The 20,581-nt window shown below is 39.1% G+C and overlaps 1 protein-coding gene across 1 annotated transcript; it reads left to right on the top strand.

The window, feature by feature from the left end:
* Positions 1-7,857: 7,857 nt before the first annotated feature.
* LOC139650583 (troponin I, fast skeletal muscle-like) lies at positions 7,858-14,791 on the top strand. Its single transcript, XM_071527285.1, has 7 exons — positions 7,858-7,946; positions 8,857-8,889; positions 9,031-9,067; positions 11,858-11,986; positions 13,012-13,101; positions 14,324-14,497; positions 14,593-14,791. The coding sequence occupies exons 2-7, from the start codon at positions 8,882-8,884 to the stop codon at positions 14,668-14,670; spliced, it is 516 nt and encodes a 171-aa protein (XP_071383386.1). The 5' UTR covers positions 7,858-7,946; positions 8,857-8,881; the 3' UTR covers positions 14,671-14,791.
* The last annotated feature ends 5,790 nt before the right edge of the window (positions 14,792-20,581 follow it).

Raw genomic sequence — 20,581 nt, 5'->3', positions numbered from 1 at the left:
GGTGATTGGTAAAATAGACATGAAATGCGACAAAAGGAAACACTTTCAATGGTAGCAGATCTCTTCCTGCGAGACTTCAAGCGTTAATGTTTTTTTGTTCACACAGGAGCTGAGTGAAGTTAGCCAGAAACGTTTTTTACACTGCTGATTCATAAGGTGAAGATTGTGATTCTATAAATCTACAGGCCACAGAATATACCAACTTTGGTTTATCTTCATATTTTGGATAATGCAAATCGCCTACGATTACTTAGCATATGCTAAAGCGTTAGCATGCACAGCAGACAGAGCGATTTACCAGAGACACAGAGATGATTTTGGTGCCAATCCTCTCATCACATATTAGGTAAGGAGACCAACGGGTCAAACTCCCAAAAAGTCACAGTAATCCTTTAAATCTTTACAGCCTTAGCATTGAAGTCTTCGTAATGTTTTACAATTATTAGAAAACAGGACCGGCACTGTGTATCACCCAGTGAGTGGAAAGATTGGGCTGATTTAGAAAAATGTAGTGGTTGGTATTGAGAGGTGAATTTTTTTTAATAATTCATGCAATTAATCACAGAGTGAATTAGTTAAGCTGCATCTTTACAGCTGCACGCTCTTTGGATTTTCTTTGGTTAAGAGCTTGAGTTGGTTCAGGCTTTTTCCTGTCTGTTCATCATTACAAATGGACAGCGTTCAACAAAGTCATTTTTTCAGTAGGACACGTACAGTACAGGTGAGTTATTGCACCAAGTTTCATTATTTTTGGAATGTAAATTAATGTATTCTACAATCATTGAATACTCAGTCTTTTTTCTTATTTTCCTCACAGATCCACTCACATGTGAACCAGCTGATTGCTGCAGGGTGAGTTCACTGATGTAGACTTCCTGCTCTCAGACAAACCGGTTCCTCTGCACACAGACCGGACCACACATTTTAAACCCATCTTGCTTTTGACAGCCGGTAAAGTAAATAAGCAATAAAACCATCAGCGGTGTAAAGAGTACTAGATTGTCCTACTCAAGTAGAAGTATTGTTACTTTTCTGATATCTTACTTAAGTAGAAGTAAAAGTACTGGTGTGAAAATCTACTTCGGTAAAAGTAAACTATCTCATTTAAGGGGGAGTCTTGATTACTGGTCTGTCAGACTGTATGAATTGGAGCCGTTCCATTGTCATATTGTGCGATTGGTTGAACAACAACCAATCGCTGCGTCCCCAAAAGCGACCTGGGGAATTTAAAAACGGTGTCGGTGAAACAGCGAGTGGTGGCGGTAATCACGGTGATGCAATGTTTTGCCTGGAGAAACCCACAAAGAGGAGTTGGTGTTTGGATTTGTTTACATTGGATACAGCTGGCGTGCTACTATGCCGACTTTCATACTGTGCTCTCATTGGTCGCTCACCAGGACGGTGTCATGGCATCAGTCATACAACACGAATATCGGCCCAAATTTCTGACACTGCCAGAACTTTGTCTTTGTCTTTGTCTGAACGAACAAAGACCGGCAACCATCGTTCATGGCAAAATATTTTTCCCAGATGAGAAAATTGTCTGGGTTAATACATCCTGTATTAACCTTTAAACACATCACATTGCAACATGCATTGGCGTTGCATTACAGTATTTGGACCCATTTCGCTGCTAAATAATGCAAGAAACGCCCCTTTGCGTTGATGGGTGCTGCTTGTGTAGACTATGTTATATGGGAAAAGAAAAGTATTTATTTTCTCTCAGTTGCCCATGTAATTTTGAAGTAATTCAATGAGGTTTTAAAAGGTTTCAGGGGCTCAAGGTTCACGAAAGGCACTCAAAAGATACACACATTTTTGGTATATTTTCAAATTGCACATATTTTAAATTATTTTTCTTTATCTCAGTCTTAATGTTTTTTCTTTTCGCTCCATGTTCTATTGCTGCAACTTTGCCGTAATCTACATACTGTATATATATATATTTACATTTTTCATTCATACATTTCTATTTTTTTCATTCATATATTTCTATTTAATATGTTCAAATAATCAGTTGCGTTATATATTTGCAATGTTATTTATATTATATTTTTCTTTGATGTACCTATTACTATTTACTACTGTCATCGTATCATACATGATCGTGGAAACTTAAGTAAGCAAGAGAAAAACACCAAAACTGCAGTTACGTGTTGTTTTTTGGCACCAGCAGTGATGCCGTTGTTTGAACCTTGACCTTCTGTTCTCTAATTCAGTTCCATTCAAATCCTAATTGGCCTGTAAGGGGAATTGTCGTACGCCACGCAAACAAACATCAGTCGATGAGAGTAGAAAGGGAGGTAATAGCTGCATACGGTGCAAAAAAGTGACTTATCAGTACAAAATACAAAGTTTGACACAGGCACAAGAGCTACATCATTACATGCAAAATGATCTATTTGCATTCTATTTTAAAAATGAATCCCTGGTTGTTTTATGGCCTCGTCCGCAGCTCCCATATTTCTCTTTTCCTTACCACCTCACTGTCACATTTTTACACCAAAAAACACTGTTGTTTGACATTTCCTCCATGAGAAAATGTTCTTGATTCAGTTTTATCTGCTAAGCTGAATAAATTCTGTGAACATTTTAATTTGGCGTACTAGTGTAGCTTTCCCCTGCATGGTGGTGTGACATCAGTTCATGCCTGTGGACTTTTAAATACCTTTGATGTCACTCAAACTGCAACGCCACGTTCATGTCCTTATCTTTGCATGCCAGATAAGATTACATACGAACACGCATTTGCAGATTATGGGGGACAGATTTCGCTACAATTTCTGGGTTTATTTTTCTCACTGTCATTCACACGCAGGTCTGGAAAGTTTGGAAAAGTATTGAAAACTTCTGTTATATGTTTGAAAATTGCAGAAAAATTCTGAAAAGTACGTTTCTAGAAAAATTCTAAAACTGTAATTTCACAGATTGTAATATTAGTTGTAGTATAGAATAGTGTTCAGCCAAAGGGAGATATGGCCTAGCTGATAAATAAATAAATACTGAAATCTTAAAATCCAGTCAAGAAACTGTGGTTTGGATAAAGTCTGGAATTTTAAAATGAAAAATGTGTAGGAGCCCTGTCCCTCTGTCGACCCAAACTGCAATATTTTAATGATTTTGAATACTTCAACTTATTTGAATGTCAGTAGTAATAATCAGAAAGCATTTTCAGATTTTTTATAATTTGAAAAAAGTGAAAAAACATATTCCTTACTGTTGCGGTATTCAAAGTTATTAAAATCTATTAATTTCATGTCTGGTGTGCAGACGTGTTTGCATGCGTCTCTTATCTGTCTCCCATTAAGAAAGTACAGGTCACTGTGGCACCTGGACCTCTGATAAGCATTTTGGATTTAATGTTAAATATCTTTGAATCAAAGCAATTCTGCTGAAATGCTTTCTTGCATCTGAGTTACCCTAAAACAGGATTAATCATGTCTTATTATTGTGTGACAGAACTGTTTTATGTCAAAAGGCAAATTTGTTCATTTTACGTTTTACATATTTAGCTGATGCTCTTATCCAACACAGTTTAGAATGTGTGAGCAGGCAGAGGCTTGAAGACGCTTCAACAGGACACACTGGCTGTCGCAGGATCGAACCTGTGGCCTTTGAGTTACATTACAATCTCTGTAATCTCTGCACCCTGCTTCCAAAACATACACTTAAACTTGAATTCATTGGACTTTAGACCTATTGCTTGTGTTGTGTCATTTCCAGTTGGTTATGTACAATCTTGTTTCAAGGGCAAAATATTAAAGTGGGCGGCATGATTAGTGATCACAGAGACTCTCCTGTTAAAAAGTCACAAGTTCAATTCCTGCAACAGCTAATGGGAATCCATCAACAGCCCTGTGTACCAGGAAAGTGTTCTTGAGCAAATCTCTGAACCCCTCCACCTATGAAGAGCAGGTACACTGATGGAAGTCATTCTGGATAAGAGCGTAAGCTAAAATACCTAAAAAGTAAATAGTGAATTAAAGAACAATATTTTAGACAGGAATCCTGCAGGCCTCCAAGGCTTTGCCTGATTGGTCTCTTTGGAATTAGAAATATTTCTGCTACAATAACATATACTATCATATAACACCTGTTTTCATAAGATATATTTTAATATTGTTTAATTTTTCATTTGTCTTAGTCATAAGATTAATTTTGAACCCAGCTGATATCCTTTCTTGTTAGCTTTTGGCTGTTTGGCTACAAACAGCCAAAAGCTAACAAGCCGGTATATCAACATGCTAGCAGATATCCCAGTAAACATGCTACTAACAAATATAACAACCATAGCACTGGCAAACAATATTTCAGTTAGTGTGCTACAAACAAAAGCTAACAAGCCAACACATCAACATGCTAATAGATTAATATACCAGCAAACATCCAACTAATATACAGCCAGAGCAACCACTACCAGCAAATGTCAAAGCTAGCATGCTACAAACAAAAGCTAACAAGGCAAAATATCCACATGCTAGCAGCAAACATGGGAGTCATTCCTATGTTCCCAGAGTCCTATGTTCCCCAGTTCTATATAGCACATAATGGGAACCTGAAAAAGATGTTCCCCAGCTCTGTATTCGCTTAATATGGTTAGTTAGGGTTAGGGTTAAACATAGGACCCTTTGTCATGTTCCCATTATGTGCCATATAAATCTGGGGAACATAGGAACCTGGGAACATAGATACGCTCCCCAGACATGCTACAAACAAACAGCTGGAGTAACCGTGCTACTAGCAAACAATATGTCAGCTAGCATACAAACAAACAAGATTGGTGAATGTTGGATGGGCCTAAACAGACATCATGGATATTAATCAGATACAAGGAGCATTCATTTATTATCGCCTGTACACAGTGAGGAAAGGCAACACACTTCTCTTGCATTTCTGAATTCAAAAACCGCAGCGCAGAACATTCCTGAGGCTGGACTTGGCTGTCGGGCGTCTTCACCGACATCTGCCCATCTCTTTACAGTATGATGAATCTGACCCGCCATATTCCTCCATAGCATAACACTGTTGCCGAGGGAGACACCAGAAACCTTCTGACATTCCTGTGTACATTACACCCAGCAGGAGTCAGACTCCATCACCACTGATGTCTGCACCTCAGACAGATCTGTCATCGCCATACTCCTGTTAGCATTCACTCTATAGCCTGATCTGGCCAGGCTCATACCTTTGGTGAAGATGGAGTGGAAATCAATTATTGGAATATTTTGGCATGATCTTCATCCACTTGTATATAGGCTTAATCCTCTACTTTGTGTCAGCATAATGCATGACTTGTGTTCAGTTCAGTTTGTTTTCTGTTTGTTCTTTTCTCTCATCCCTCATATGGATCTCCATGTGCAATTCGATTTTGTATTCTAACATCTTGATGCTGTCGAATGACTTCTGTTATTGGGCCGTTCACTTTTAACTCCGCTTTCACTGAAACAACAGACTAATATAATTTACACTGGTGTTGCATCATATATATTTGTATCAAATACAGCATTCTGATCAGGTGAGTCTAGGTCTCAGGTGAATGCTTATGTAACTAATTATTGTAATAGATTTTGTTGGCAGCTTTCAGTTTCAGTGATCAAAAATCAATACTGATGAGACTTGTGTCATATCTAATACTCCATACATTATTATGGAATATTCCAGTCATACAAATATTTGTCAATAAAAAGTGAATCAAACAATAGTTACTGTAAGTAAATTAGCTCACCTGAACCAGTGGATCTGGATCTAACCCTAAACCCTTGGCTCACGACCCTCAAAACGATGCCAGAGGCGAACAGTTCGACCAGAGAATGATTTTTACTTTTTACTATTCAGTATTTCATAAGAAAAAAGCAAATACTGGAGAAATATCTGAAAAAATAGACCTGATAATAAATTTGCACAGTAGAAACATGTTTTTTTTTTTTCCTATCCCATAAATCATCTCACGACCCCCTTGAGGGTCCCGACCCCCAGGTTGAGAACCACTGCAATAAACAGATCCTTGACCCTGAAATGTGTTGGAAAATCACCTAAAGTTTCCTGTGAAAGTATTTACACATTGCACATCACACAACGCATTCCTGTGCACAGTCCAGTTAGTAAGAATGTATTTCTGACCCGGTCACCCAGAGGCGGGTAACGCTACCCGATGGAAAATCTGTCTTGATAGGCCCACCTGAAATCATGCCCACATTTTTTATAGCCTGAGTGTTAATATGAGAGGCCTTCTGCCGCCGTGCTGCAGCCAAAGCTAAAGAAAGAGTGAGAAGCTTCTCAGATCCATGGCTTAGATCAGCAATCCAAGATGAAACGCTAAACAGGCCAGCAGTGATTAGATGATATTTATAGAAGAAAGAAATGCGAGCCTGTTAAACACTTTATTTGGAGCAATGGTTAAAAGCTATATCAAAGATTCATCAGTGGTTTCTCTCTTTTGAATCTATTTTCCCCGTCGCTCGCAGGACTCTGCTGCCGCGCGATTCAGGTTCACCATCGTGTTCGCTTTGGAATTAGTGAAATCCTGCATGAGCTGTTTTCTCCTGCATGCCGGGTTTGTTTTGAGTGACTTTTCCTGTTGGAGAGCAGATGTCTGTTGGGACAGCGGAGTGAAACTGGCTCTGAGCTGCTTGAAAATGATCGAATGTGATTTTTGGACAAATGTTATGAGAAGACGTACAGGATGGGGCGTCAGGCTGTCAGCTGCTGGTTTACTGGGACTTTGCTTGTATGGGAAGATGTTAGGAACAGGTCTCTTATTGTGGTCAAATGAAGGAAACATTAGTAAATGAGTTAATTAAAGTCATGTATTTTATTTTTAGTGCTATCGGGTGCAACAGCTGTGTCCGGTTTGTCACCCGGCGGTGTCGTAGGATGTTTTTGTTCCTTATATTTCTCGGCTCAGCGTCTTGCATCTCAAAGTGTTTCTTTGAGATTTCAGCTGTATAACGGACCCTGTGTAAATATAGAAGAACATAAAGTCTCGATAACCAGACTCGGTGCTCGGTGCTCGTTCCCCTCCGTGCCCGAAAGCTGCCGGCTGCTTCAGAAGAGGCGTTTCCCCTCGGCTAATTCCCTCTGGGGAAGACTAGATTGGACTTCTATAAGTGGAGGGCCGGCTGTGAGAAACTGCTGCGTCTTGCCTTTGCACTCAACAAAGCTATGTGTCCAGTTGGTGACAAGACATTTGTGTTTTCAGCGTTTGGTCAATATGTGTAATTTAAGATAAGATTAAGATATGGATGTGATATATTACAAGTCTAATAGACACCCGACAGGACGTGTTGAAAATGACCCGGCTCCTTCAAGAGTGGGAAAGTAAGATGAAGAGATGAAGATATCAACTGTTGACTGAATCGACTGAAAATGACTGGCCAAAACTACTGTCTATTTGCAGTTAACTTGTCCATTGCTTATCATAACTCAAAATGTTGGGCTCTTGACTGCAATAACTTTTCCTGACATACTACAACCTGCAAAAACCACCCATAATAAAGAGCTGACAGTCCGTTCTTTGGCTTCCCATACATTTGTCTTGAATCAGAAATCCAGATTCTAGCAGCAAAGAGACAGACATGAATCTACTGTCCCCATACTTTGTCCCAAGCGAGTCTTCATCTGGTGGAGTGTTCAGATTGCCTGATGGTTTTATACTGAATGTGATTCATCATCACTTTTTTAGCATCCAACTGGCACCAGGAGTCATATAAAGAAACGCCACCAGGCTCCTCCTCGAAGATGGCCGGTTTATTCGTTGGCAGGGGATGATGATATTTCAGGCGCTTGCTGGCCCATTGGTCTGAGGATCCTTCATTTCCATAAACAGGAGCCCCACATCCAAATCTGACCCCCTTATATACCCAGTGTGATTTCCTCTCCCTGCGACTTGCCAGTGTGTCCTGTCTCTGTCTCTCCGAGGCTCTGTCTCCTCATCTTTCTGTTCATAGGTGAGACTTCTTCACTTCTTCCTCTCTGCGTGCTCCGTGGGTGAAACTGGTAAAATGATATGTTGTTGTGCGAAGTTAGAAGTGTTAAACTACATCTGTGCTTTTGGGGAAACCTTTGGTAAAGTGTTTAAAGTGATTAAAGTCCTGACTCCTGACCTCCGGACTTGTTAGGAAGCAAAGGAAGCAAAGAGAGAGAAATGTGATCCAGCAGGATGAAGGAGCGGACTAATTCCTGGGTTTTAGAAATTGATGTTTGAGTTTGGGGTATTTAAGGTTGGAAAATTCTGCTTTTTTTTTGCTTTTGGCTTTTGCTGAAGATTTTAATTAGTGCATATTTGGGTGTGATTACTGTATGATCAATCTAATCATCATTGAAGTCATTTTTTTAAGTATATGACTCTTTTGGAAAGTTTAGAAATTGAAGTTTGAGTCATTACTTTGGATTTTGTTTATTTTGTTTCATAATCAAATAAACTCCAACTCTCTTGCGCTTGGTGGCTCTGCAGCTTTGGTCTTCGGTTGTTCAAGAGCTTCATGATCAGAGAAAAGTCGACTAGATGTCGTTGTTTTCGGAGCATAAAGAGTTTATTTGTGTAGCACTGAAGGTTCTGACTGCCAGCGCTTTGAAACCTGAACCGAAGAGTTAAGACTTGAATTCCTCTCGGAGGAAAAATTCCCGTCTGCGTCCGTGGAGCTTATTTGTTTGAGCACCTGTAAAGTTACTTATCACAGGCGTCAGCTGACATTTGACCCCTTCCTCCAAATTTAGCTCCATCAGCACTCGGGCCTCATCAACTGTTTAATAGATCACATTTCATAGGACTGCCTGCATCGCTCTGATATTTAATCGCTCATTAAGCAGCACCAGATGTGTCCTCATGTCCTGTTTCTCCTCTCTGACTCCAAACAGGTTGTGAAGCGAACAAACAGCCAAGATGTCTGAGTAAGTGTCGCTTGCTTCTTCTTCACTGAAACGGTTTTAGATTTAAAGTAGAGCGTCTGCTGTAGGTTCATGTAGTTAATTTGTCGCTCTGCGCTTCCTGTTGAGATGCTAACGATGTGTCTGCTCCTCCTCTCCTTCAAGTAAAAAGATGTCATCGAGCCGCAGGCATCACCTAAAGGTACGACCTCGCATGTTTTATCAGTTTCAGTCGTTTGTCTTTTGTCTTTTTGTCTGGACTCACCACAGCTTCAGTTCATAATAATAATAATAATAAACTGTATTTATAGAGCACTTTTCTTAACACACGTTACAAATTGCTTTACAGGAATAAAACAAATGACTAAAAATGGAATGAGAATAAAAAGAAATATAACATATAGTGAGGGGGGAGAGGTGATGCATATGAAGTTATTTCTGTATTGTACATCACTTGTTAATCTATGCTGATAAAAGCATAAAGGCGGAAAAAAAAATAAATGTAGCACATCAGGTTTGAGCGATATGAGTTTTCATTGCATTTCACTGCAGGTTTTCCATTATATCTGATTTTTAGGGTCAATATCAGCTCAATATATCAGCAAACCAATATATCAGTCAATATATATCGGTCTGATCCTGGCAGCATACAGACTGCAGAAAAACTGTCATGTCTGCTGCTGAATTGGTTTGTATTTTGTTGAAAATGTGCATGTTTGTACGTTCATGTGTGTGTTTACATGTGTGTGATAAATAATATGACGGGTTGAAACTTTTTCTATTAGAAGAAAAGTTAGCTTGAGAAACTCCAATCTATCAGATGCAGTTATTGTATTTTCTTTTTTTCTGTCATGAAGTCTCCTCTTCATAATCTGGCTTTCTAATGGGCATCACAGCTAGTTTTCTTAAGCTTTATAACAGAGTATTTTACATTACATGTAGCTGACATTCTTATCCTGAGCAACTTCCAATAACTTGCTTTCCATTGCGACTTGATTTACCAACTTTGCCTGTTAAATCCAGTAACGCTTCAGACTGATCCATTACTGTCAGTCTGCATCACAACCATCAGCTCAGTGACAGCCTGAGAGACTTTAACTCTTTAAACTGGCTGAGGAGACAGAGGCAGGTGAAGTGAGTCTGAGGCTGTTCAGCTTCCCAGCAGCTCTGAGCTGACATCTGCTGGAGGAAACTGTCCATCCACAGAGCTTCATGGAAAACATTTACAAGCCTATCTGTCCCTCAGTAGAGTTCATCCCTCCTCCAACACTGTGTAACTGTCAAGATATTCCAGTTCCACATGTTGGATTTTCACCAAAAGTTAATAATTTCTTCCATGCCACATTACAAACGTGTTACACATCACATTCAGTCTAAAATAAGAACCAGGTGCCGACACTGACTACTAATACTAACTAATGTATTTTCTGTTTGTGGTTCACTTCCATAAGAAGAATCAGTTAATGCTTACAGTTATATTTAGATAAATACTCAATTCCCTGCACCAATATACAGTGGTGGACATGACATTTGTCTCCTGTTGGCCGAATAATAAATAATAATAATACATTTTTATTTCTATAGCACTTTTGCTACTCAAAGTACAGAGTGTTTAACAATTAAAAGAACAAAAACAAACACACACAGTGACATGAGGAAAGTTGCAAAAAGCGGCAAAACAAACGTACGGTTAAATGACGGCCAAGTAATTTGAATGGAAACGAAACAACAAAACAATCAGCATAAAACGAGATATTAATTGACTGCAAGTCTATAAAAGTGAGTTTTCAATTGGCTTTTAAAAGAATTACAGAATTAGATGAAAGTGTTTCTACAGCAAATTGTGAAAAAAAATTGCTTTTTCGACACATGGTAGTTTTCATGTGATATTCCCACCTGTGAATTGTCTATATGTGACATTAAGTTTTCACATGTGCAACAAATATTGTGTGTATATGTGTAATGGCAGATGAAAATGGGAAAAAAAAATGTTCACATGGAAAAAAGAAATTCAGTTCATTCAATTTTAACATCTGTAAAAGCTGTCAGAATACAACGTGAAAAAACTCACAACCAACGTGTCCAAAATTCAAACATTTTTTGCAACACCTATTTCTAAGGGAAAGACTGACTGACACGAAAAAATGAATAGAGAATATAACTTTCTATTGTCTTGTCCTCACTGGTTGCGACAGCGGACATTCAAAGTGCTGCCATTGGCCGACAGAACCATGTGCTCACTTCCTGTTCAGGGTTTACCACAGTACGCCACAGAAAGATCACTGAATGTATGCATTGATCATTATTATTGTTTTATTATTGTTTTATTAGGATCCCCATTAGCTGGCAAATTAATGACAGCTAGTCTTCCTGGGGTCCTCACAAAAAGCAGTACAATACAAATAATCAATAATAAGATAAGAGAATACTTAAGACAACAATAATAATAGTATAAGTAAAACAAATGAATTTAAACTAAATCCAGTGAAAAAAAAAAATATATATATAAACATAGAACAAATAATAACAATTATAACAATTAAATAAAATCAAAGTTTACATTGATGGGGAAAGGTAGGCGACCCCTTGTGTGTGTGGTTGCACTGACCCCAGGTCAGATAATTATCTTAGATAATCACTTTTAACAATGCTCAGTGTCCGCAATGACAACATAGTATAGGATATAAACTCTATCCACAATAACAGCTAAACATCTGCATTATTATGAACAACATTATTAACAATAGAATTAGCAAAGATACTCCAACTACTCAGGAAAACGTGCAAAAATGTTGAACCAAAAAAAAAAAAAAAAAGGTCGCACTTTGGACCTCTGCCATGTAAAAACGGAACCAGTTTGGATAGTTTACGGTGCGACGTCATAGCCAGGTCGCTCACGTCATGTAAGGGTTATTATCAAATTCCTTATCATTTATTTTTACAGTTCTATGTTTTTTGCGACATGTTTCCTCTGCCTCCCCTCCCCCTGCAGAGTGTGATGCTCTCCATCGCGGCCGGCTGGCTGGAGAATGAGAAGAAGGAGCTTGTGGAGGCCAAGAAGGTCTACATGGCCCAGAGCTGTCCCGCCCCCAACACGAGCGGAGACCAGGCCGCCCTGATGGTGAGACCCGACCCGGCTTCACTAGCACCCCTTTTCCACCAAATTAGCTCTGGTTCTTGAACCGGTTCCGTTCAGGATTCTTGGAACCTCGGTGCTATCTAGTGAACCGGCCCGCGTTTCCACCAGTTTTGAGTGGAACCATTGTGATCAAGGATGAGTCATCAGGAGGGCGTGGCACAACGCACACAGGAAGTAAACAGCAGTAGCAAGATGGAGGATCGCATTGATTACCTGCAAGCTTTTGTTCTGTTATTACAGATATTTGTTTTTATCCAAAAAACAAGCATGGACCAACTGTTAATGATAAGAAGATGTAGACGACTATTACGTGCAATTACTTTCCAACCTGTAGAATATGACACGCCCACTGATGTCACGGTTCACACTTGAAAACCTGCTGTTTTTTGGTTCCAGCTGGGAACCAACTTTTCGGGTTCCGAACCAATTTATTTTTGGTCGAAATGCTCCGAACGGTTCAAAACTAGGTGCGCGAACCGGAACAGAACCCGTTCCATGTTGGTGGAAAAGGGGAAACAGAGAGCTGAGGGCTTCCCTAATGAGAGCTGCAGCAGTTAGTCTTTAATCAGAATCCACATTAACTCAGAAACCACTAGTCTTCCTGACAGCCGAGAGACAGACAGGACAGAGAGACAGACAGGACAGAGAGACAGACAGGACAACACAACACAGTCTCATGGGCCTGAACTGTGAACCTCAGCTGACAGAATCCAGTTCAGATCAGGTTCCTCCAGTAAAGGATTCTGGTCCAGCAGCAGGAATTGTTCTGGACATTTCCACCTGTTGGTCTCATGTCAAGGTTAGCTAACGCTTCAGTTCAGCAGCTAAAGCAGTCTGCTTCAGGTTAGCTTCAGGTTTGGCTCACGGTTCAATAAATGAAAACTTCTTGTCATGAGTTGGGAGTTTCATTATTATTATCAACTTTAAACATCAAAGTATCTCGTTCTAAATACATCAGTGATGGATAATGAGCCATAAGTGAACATCATATCTGTCTGTTCCTACAGGACACCTGCAAAAAGCTGCATGCCCTCATTGACAAGATTGATGAGGAACGGTACGACATCGATGCCAAAGTGGGCAAAGCTGATAAAGAGGTACAGTGCATCCTTGTTTCATTTAACATCAATAAATCATTAACACAATTTTGAGACAGTATAATTACCGTAAACAAACCAGACGATCAGTGGATCTGGAGGGAAATCTGCTGGATCGCTTTACGGCACAAAACAGGAAGAGGTTCTGTTCTTCCAGAGCGAACGGAGCTAAAGCTGAAAGAGTTTCTGGCAGCAGATGGTGGAAGGAGGGAAAGGAAGATGGAGAAATCACTTCCAACATGTTGGTCCTCTTCAGGGAGGGGGAGGGGGGGGCAGGAGGCAACGGGGCTGATGGGAAATGTAGTCTTAATGTGGAGAAACACTAGAACTAACAATACTACTGGAGTGAGACAGAGGAGAACAATCATCTCCAACATGATCTCAAGTGTTTACAGTAATTATACCAACATAACAGTGTTAATTTGATAATGATATATTTAAGTTTAACAACTTCCCTCAACCAATAGCGGGCAGTCGTCATGCGTATTTATAACTTAATCTGTAGAATCCAACAACTTTGCACTAAAATGTCAAGATTTGTACCTGAATCCATCAACAAATACCCAAACACATCGGTTTTCAGCTGAAAAAAAGTGTTTTTGTGGTTAGTTACTCTTTTCTATTATAAGTTTTCTATTCTATTCCAGTGGTTCTCAACCTGGGGGTCGGAACCCCCCAGGGGGTCACAAGATCATTTTGGGGGGGTCGTGAGATGATTCATAGGATAGGAAAAAAGTATATTTCAACTACACAAATTTAGTATCACGTCTATTTTTCTTAAATTTTTGACTTTTCTTATGAAATACTGAATAGTTTTCAGCCTCTCTGCCTCCTGTGATAATGAATCAAATGAAATGACCTGAAAAGGGAAAATAATTCGGTAACACTTTACAATAAGAGTACACTAAGTTAACTAATGTGTAATTTAATTTAATAAACTATTAAATAATGTATAAATTAATACCTTAGTTAACATGAACACCATTAGTAAATGATTACCAGACACATTAGTTAACTGTTAATTAAGGGTTAGTTAATGCTTATTAAGCATTAACTAACCCTTAACTTAGTGACCCTTATTGTAAAGTGTTACCAATAATTCTTTGGTTGAGCTCTGAGCGGCTGTCACTGGGCTCCGCGAGTCGACACGGCTTCGTTTTCAGGGCTGAGAAACGCGGTTCTCTTTCACACGTTGACCCAAACCTGACTGGATTATTCTCAGATCGACGACCTGAAGATCAAAGTGGTGGACCTGGCCGGCGTGAAGAAGCCCGCTCTGAAGAAAGTGCGTATGTCCGCTGACGCCATGCTCAAAGCTCTGCTGGGCTCCAAGCACACAGTCAACATGGACCTGAGGGCCAACCTGAAGCAAGTGAAGAAGGAGGTGAAAGAGGAGGTGAGTGGTCCGCAGCAGGGAACAGACAGGTGCGGTGTTGGGTCTGCTGACAGACAGACAGACAGAGGGCTGACGGTTGTTGTTTGTGTCTGCAGCCTGCAGAGGCAGTCGGCGACTGGCGTAAGAACATTGAAGACAAGGCTGACAGGAAGAAGATGTTTGAGACTTCCTAAAGATTTTAACTCTTGAACTTGCTCCGGGCTCTTAGCACTTTTTATGGAATTGCTGCAAAAAGATTTTACACTTTTCATTGAATTGAAATGCATTTTGTTTCATTAAATCTTAAATAAGTTTGAGCTTGGTCTTTCATTGTACATTTGTGTAGCGGAGGCTGGGAAGTGGAAGTGGCCCCTAGAGGACGCCGTTATCTTACATGTCGCTGTCGGGTGAAAACCTTTTCTCTCCTGAACGTTAACTTCTCAGGAACAAGAACAGCCTGGTTTTAGCCTGAAGACCGTGACAAGGCAAACTTTATTTCTATATAGGTAATAAGGCAAATTCAATGTGATTCACATAAAACACAAAAAAATTGTTTAGTAAAATTACATTAAAAAAGAAGGAAAGATAAAAATAGCTAAATGAGGATGATAATAAAAAATAGAAATATTAACAAACCTATGATTTACGTGACACATTTCTGCTGTCTGAATTGATGATGACAAGCAAATTTTACTTAAAAACTATCATAAAGTGAAGTATGGTAGGAATATTATTTGAATATTTCTGTTTTGTTTGACATCACACCTAACATTACATTACCATTCAGTTCAATGAGACGAACATTAATTTAATTATTTAATGTGATTTTGCATACATGAACCATATCGTGATATATATTGATATTGAGAAAAATCCTTATGATTATCATGATATTGATTTCAACTATATCGCCCAGCCCTAGGAATGACTCAATGCCCATTTGACTTATCAGTCGCCTTCTTGGATGGACCGTGGATTTATTTTTCTGAGGTTTTGAAACGTTTTCATAAATAGAACGGCGTGTCGTCCTTCAAATGAAGTTAAAACATGAAAATCACCAAAATCAGAGTTAGAAGGTTTTCACCAGACAGCGACTCCCCCGGCACACAGAGACTCGCCCGTCTGCTTTTCACTCTGCAGTGTTGCTTCTCTGCTGATGTTTTTCACTTTTGACAACTTCCTGCTATTAGAGCTTTTCTAATAAATATGTTTTCTTTCACAAATTTTGCTCTCATGAGATATTTTGTCCTCAGCTCAGTGGCGAGCACGGCACTGAGTCTGAACTGTCTGAATAAGTCCTGAAAAATCTTTTTAAAAAAATCCCAGAAATACACAAGATCTACAATCAGCATCAGCTTTTCCGTTTTTTTTTTGGCATCTTGTGAAAAGTTAAAGCAAAACTCTGCCTCAAAACAGAATTCACTTGTTATTTCTATGAACAAAGAGAGTTAATCGACATATTTGTCCAAGTTCAAATTTTAAAGAACTCTTTGATGGATTGGATTGGATTGGATAGTATTTATTGTCCCCGAGGGGCAATTTGGTTTGCCAACAGTAGTCAACACAACCAATACACAACATAAAATAAATAAATAAAAGACATAAATACATATAACATACAGTAGATGTCATCATGATAAAGTTGCAATGAGATATAAAGCACTCAGAGTCCATCAGTCCTTTGTTAAAGTGTGTGTGCAATAGCAACTAGGCCTACAGCTTGTTTAAAAACCCAACAGCTGAAAATATATAAATATCTGTTTGATTTGGTCTTTCTAGGGAAAGTGTACCTCCTCCTATTGGGACGCTTTATTAATGTATAATATTAGACTGACCTGATGGAGTCATGGGATGTTTTGTTTGGGCCTTTACACTGAAATGAATGCTTTTAAGAAGTTAAGAAGCAGGGAAAGTACCTAAATCCTTGAAAAATCCCTCTAGGTTTCATCACAGTGTTTCACCTTCAACTTCCCAAAAAGTGAATCCGGATGAAGGGACAGATTAGAGTTTGAGTGTGTTGTTTTTAGCTTTGGGAGAGACTTGTTGATGCATATTAATCTAAACGAATCTGTTAAAGAGAGATTAAGAATAACCTGAATTCTGTTTCAGGATGGATTTCTGCTTTAACGAGGTTGTGTTGTGCGCTCAGGACAGACTTAATATCCTGAGTCTGTAGCCACTAATACCAGCAGCTGTCAAAAGTGAATAATAATAATAATAATAATAATAATAATACTATAGGAAGAAGAGCAAATGGCAGATAAATGGATCAGTGGAAGCTCCGGTCAAATTTAAGACAAAATAAATATTGTTCTGTTGGAAAGCTGCTGGGACTGTGTGGAGAAGAGAGTGAAACAGCAGCAGGAATATTGCAGTGTTAGGTTTCAGCAGACAGTAGAGAGCAGATCTGAGTTAGGGACCTGAACAGAGACCTGGACCCACCACAGGGCGTCAGCAGAGGACTTCACTTCCAGATCCTCCTCTCTCTGATCCCAGATCTGTAGATCTCACTGCACTGTTAATGCAGAGTGTTATCAATATCATTCATTTAATCTCAGTCAGATTATTTTTTTTATTTTTTTATTATTTAACCATTATTTAACCAGGCAGGTCAATTAAGGACAAATTCTTATTTACAATGACGGCCTAGCAAGAGGACAAAAGGAGCTCTCGAAGGGTAAAGGGAAAAGGGGAAACACGCAAAAGAAACTAAACAAAGAACAATCCAGATAAGACTATCAGACACAAATGTTACATCGCAGAGGCAGAGAAACCCAACAATAATCAAAACACACACCAAACAAACAACCAAATAAAATTACAAGTCATGAAGCGGAACAGACACATTTCTTTGTCAGTTAAAGGCTGGGGGACAGCTGCAGGTGTGAGTGAACAACTGCAATAGAGTCCTTAAAAGTAGTGAAGGAGATCAATTTGTCCAGTTTCAAAGTCTTTTGCAGCTCAGCAAAGAAAAAATAAAAATTTGCAGTGAAAGGAGTTTTATTACAATCATCTGATGATTCCCGACCAAGCAGGCCGTGTGAAATAAATACAACTTAACGACCTGTTTCTCCATTACACCGGCCCTGTGACGAGCTGAAAAGACCATTTTTCACTACAAGGTATCAACCATGTTCCTCCACTGATATAAACTTTATTATTTCCAAACGGACCTTATTGATCAGAACTGGACTCCAGTTAGTCGTGCAGAAGGTGAGAATTATTACTTTTATTTTGCAATTTTCAGTTTTTTGCAATTAGTTGAAGACTGTGTGAAACTGTTTTGACTCAATGTTTCATGTACAGAAACTAGAATAGAATAGAATTTCTTAACAAATGCCTTTAAATTCAGTCAGGAGGCTTTTGGGCTTAAAGGCAAAGCTGTTGTTCTGTTTCCTGTCGTTTCTAGTTTCTGTTTCTTTTCTGCTTTCAGTTGTTTCCTCAGCGTCTCTGGATGCAACATGCAGCAACAACATCACAACAGCAGAGGAGGTTTGTTCTTAAAGCTCCCACATTATAAGAATTCAAGTTTTTCTCTATATCCAAATATGATCAGAGATGTTTAATGCAGACATTGTTAATATTTGATTTTGTTTGTGTGGTTAAATTTCAAGTCTTTTTTTCCATGCGGTTTGGGTAGACACTGGGAAAATTAAGATTTCCTCCATGACCAGTAGGTAATGGGAGTCGGGTCAACACACACACTTCTCTGCTATTGGTTGAGACAGAAATTTGGCCGTGAAGACCTTCAGTCTTCACATTCACTAGTGCATTCACTAGTTTGGGAAAATGGAAAAATCAGCTTCGTCAGTCCCTGCCTATGCCAATGTTCAATACCCATGTGCAGTTTCAGATTGATTGGCCAACCCATTGATTAGGAAAATGGATGCAGACAGACAGACAGACAGAGTTTTCCTCAGTTTATAGTAGGATTTAAGTTTAAATTCAACTTTGAACTAAACTACATTTATCTGAATCATGAAGAACTTTATTCTGATCCTGAGACAGCTAAAAAACTAAATCACGGAAAATGAGTAGTATTGAACCTTTAATGTCTTTTTTCTGGTCTCCTGTCACCGCTTTTCAGTTTTGTTTAAGCGGTTTGTATCCAGTGTCTTGTGTGAATAATAGGGCTGTGCAAAAAAAATCTATATTTAAAATAAAGATCGATTTTCCAGCCCCTCGTATCGCTATATTAAAAAAAATTATTCATGTTTTAAACGGATTTAAAATGTCCTTAAATTTCCCTCAAATCCCTTTGAATTAAGTCGTTTTGACTCAATTTGTCCGCTGAGTCATCAATATAATGTGTTGTACATATTAGACCCAGGTGGTACACAGCAAGTTGTATTTTCTGCTCTATTTTTAAATTTTCAGTAAATTATGTATCGTATCGCAGTGTATCGTGATACAATCATATCGTGAGGTCCTTGCCAACACCCGGCCTTAGTGAGTAAGCGTTGTTTGGTCCTGTGTTTCTGTCCGGTCTGACCCTCTGTCCGTCCTCTCCAGCTGGTCCCGGTGACCTCGTCCTCCCAGCAGCCACCAGACGGACGATTTACGATGCGTCCGGGCGAAGGATGAAGGTATTTCAGGAGCTCACCGGCCAATTGGTGTGAGAGTTCCTCACGACCATAAAGAGGAACCTCCAAACCCGGTCCAAGCCCATATATACCGGGCAGAGTCCAGCTGCCGGCCTGTGACTTCCCCGTGTGTCCAGACCTTCACCGAGTCTCTGCTGCCTTCATCATCGTCTCCTATAGGTGAGAAACTCTCTTCTTCTTCTACTACTTTCTGCTTTCTGCGTGGAAAGGAAAGGTGATGCTGTTTATTGGTGAAAGACTAAATCTAATCTTAACAAGTGAAGGATTTTCACTGAAACGTTTAACATTTGCTCAGTGGAGACGATCGAGAATTAAAATAATTACATTTTCTGTATATATGCAGATAATAATCATATATTCACAGATTTAATAACAGGGACTCTCATAGTACTTGGGTGTTAGTAACACTGAACATTTGGAAGATGGCAAAAAAATTGCACAACAATTCCCTGTTCATGGAAAACTCAAAATTAAAAACTCAGTAAATCCTAGGATTAAAAAACCCCCCAAAAAAACGCATTTTCCAGGCCTGTAAAATGATACAGAACCAAAAGTTCATTGTTTTTACATATATCTGTTACTTTTGTGATGTATTTATGTATTGTATTGTATTGTATTGTATTGTATTGTATTGTGTCATACTGTAGTGCTTGCTGAAGCGTTATATTGATAACATTAGGCCACTAATTTGTAATAACCTGCCCAGGGACTACAGATGAAAATTAGCTCATTAGCTAACTCACATTTACACTGATGTGGAAACTGAAATGTTGATTAATGTGCACTGTCCCTGGTAAATAAATAAATAAGTAATAAACAAGTTTTACAGTCCTCCAGGTGTTTACTGTCAGGTTTGGCTGCTGGTAGATCTGGTTATCTTTGATGGAATAATAACTCCAATAACAGATGATCAGATTACAGAAGCTGCAGGTGAGAGCCGAGGCCAAAACCAGACCTGGATATTCAAACCAGTTAGACAAGAACAAATTAAATCATTTGAACAAATATCAGTCTTCCAAACTGAGCTGTATGACACGGAGCAGTCCTGGAAAAGTCATGGATGGAATTTGATTGGTAAAAGTGTAGGAAACCTGAAATTATCACACGCTATATTCACAGATTTAATGACGGCCGAGTTGAGATGAAAGACCGAGCGGTTAGTCATCAGAAATATTCACACGTGAAAATATTGCATCTAAATCTGAAAAGCCTTTTTAAAATATTTGCCGTTAAAGTTTGGTAACTAAAAGCTGCAGCTGGAACGACGACAACAGAACAGACAAAGAAATACAGAACAACTTTAAATGTTCTCCAACGTTTTTGTCAGCAGATTCACAGAAACAAACAGATTGTCGGGTAATATGGACAATCTGTTTGCACTTATTTTTTGGCTCGGATTTTTGTAATATCCAGACCTGTATTTGATTTTTGATCTTTCCTTTTCGTGCCTCGCCCTCCGTCTCTCTCCCCTGTGAGATCAGCCGGTAGCTGATGTATTTTG

This window comes from Centroberyx affinis, unplaced genomic scaffold, assembly GCF_046629955.1.
Source record: "Centroberyx affinis isolate AG114_WGS23_722 - 3 ecotype Tasmania unplaced genomic scaffold, CSIRO-AGI_Caff_v1 ptg001515l_1, whole genome shotgun sequence".
Classification (NCBI taxonomy): Eukaryota; Metazoa; Chordata; class Actinopteri; order Beryciformes; family Berycidae; genus Centroberyx; species Centroberyx affinis.
This window is presented reverse-complemented; position numbering and strand designations above follow the sequence as displayed.

Coding starts and splice junctions, on each gene's coding strand:
- LOC139650583 (XM_071527285.1), top strand. Junction 13,102..14,323: donor TGGGCAAAGCTGATAAAGAG/GTACAGTGCATC, acceptor GATTATTCTCAG/ATCGACGACCTGAAGATCAA. Junction 14,498..14,592: donor AGAAGGAGGTGAAAGAGGAG/GTGAGTGGTCCG, acceptor TTGTGTCTGCAG/CCTGCAGAGGCAGTCGGCGA.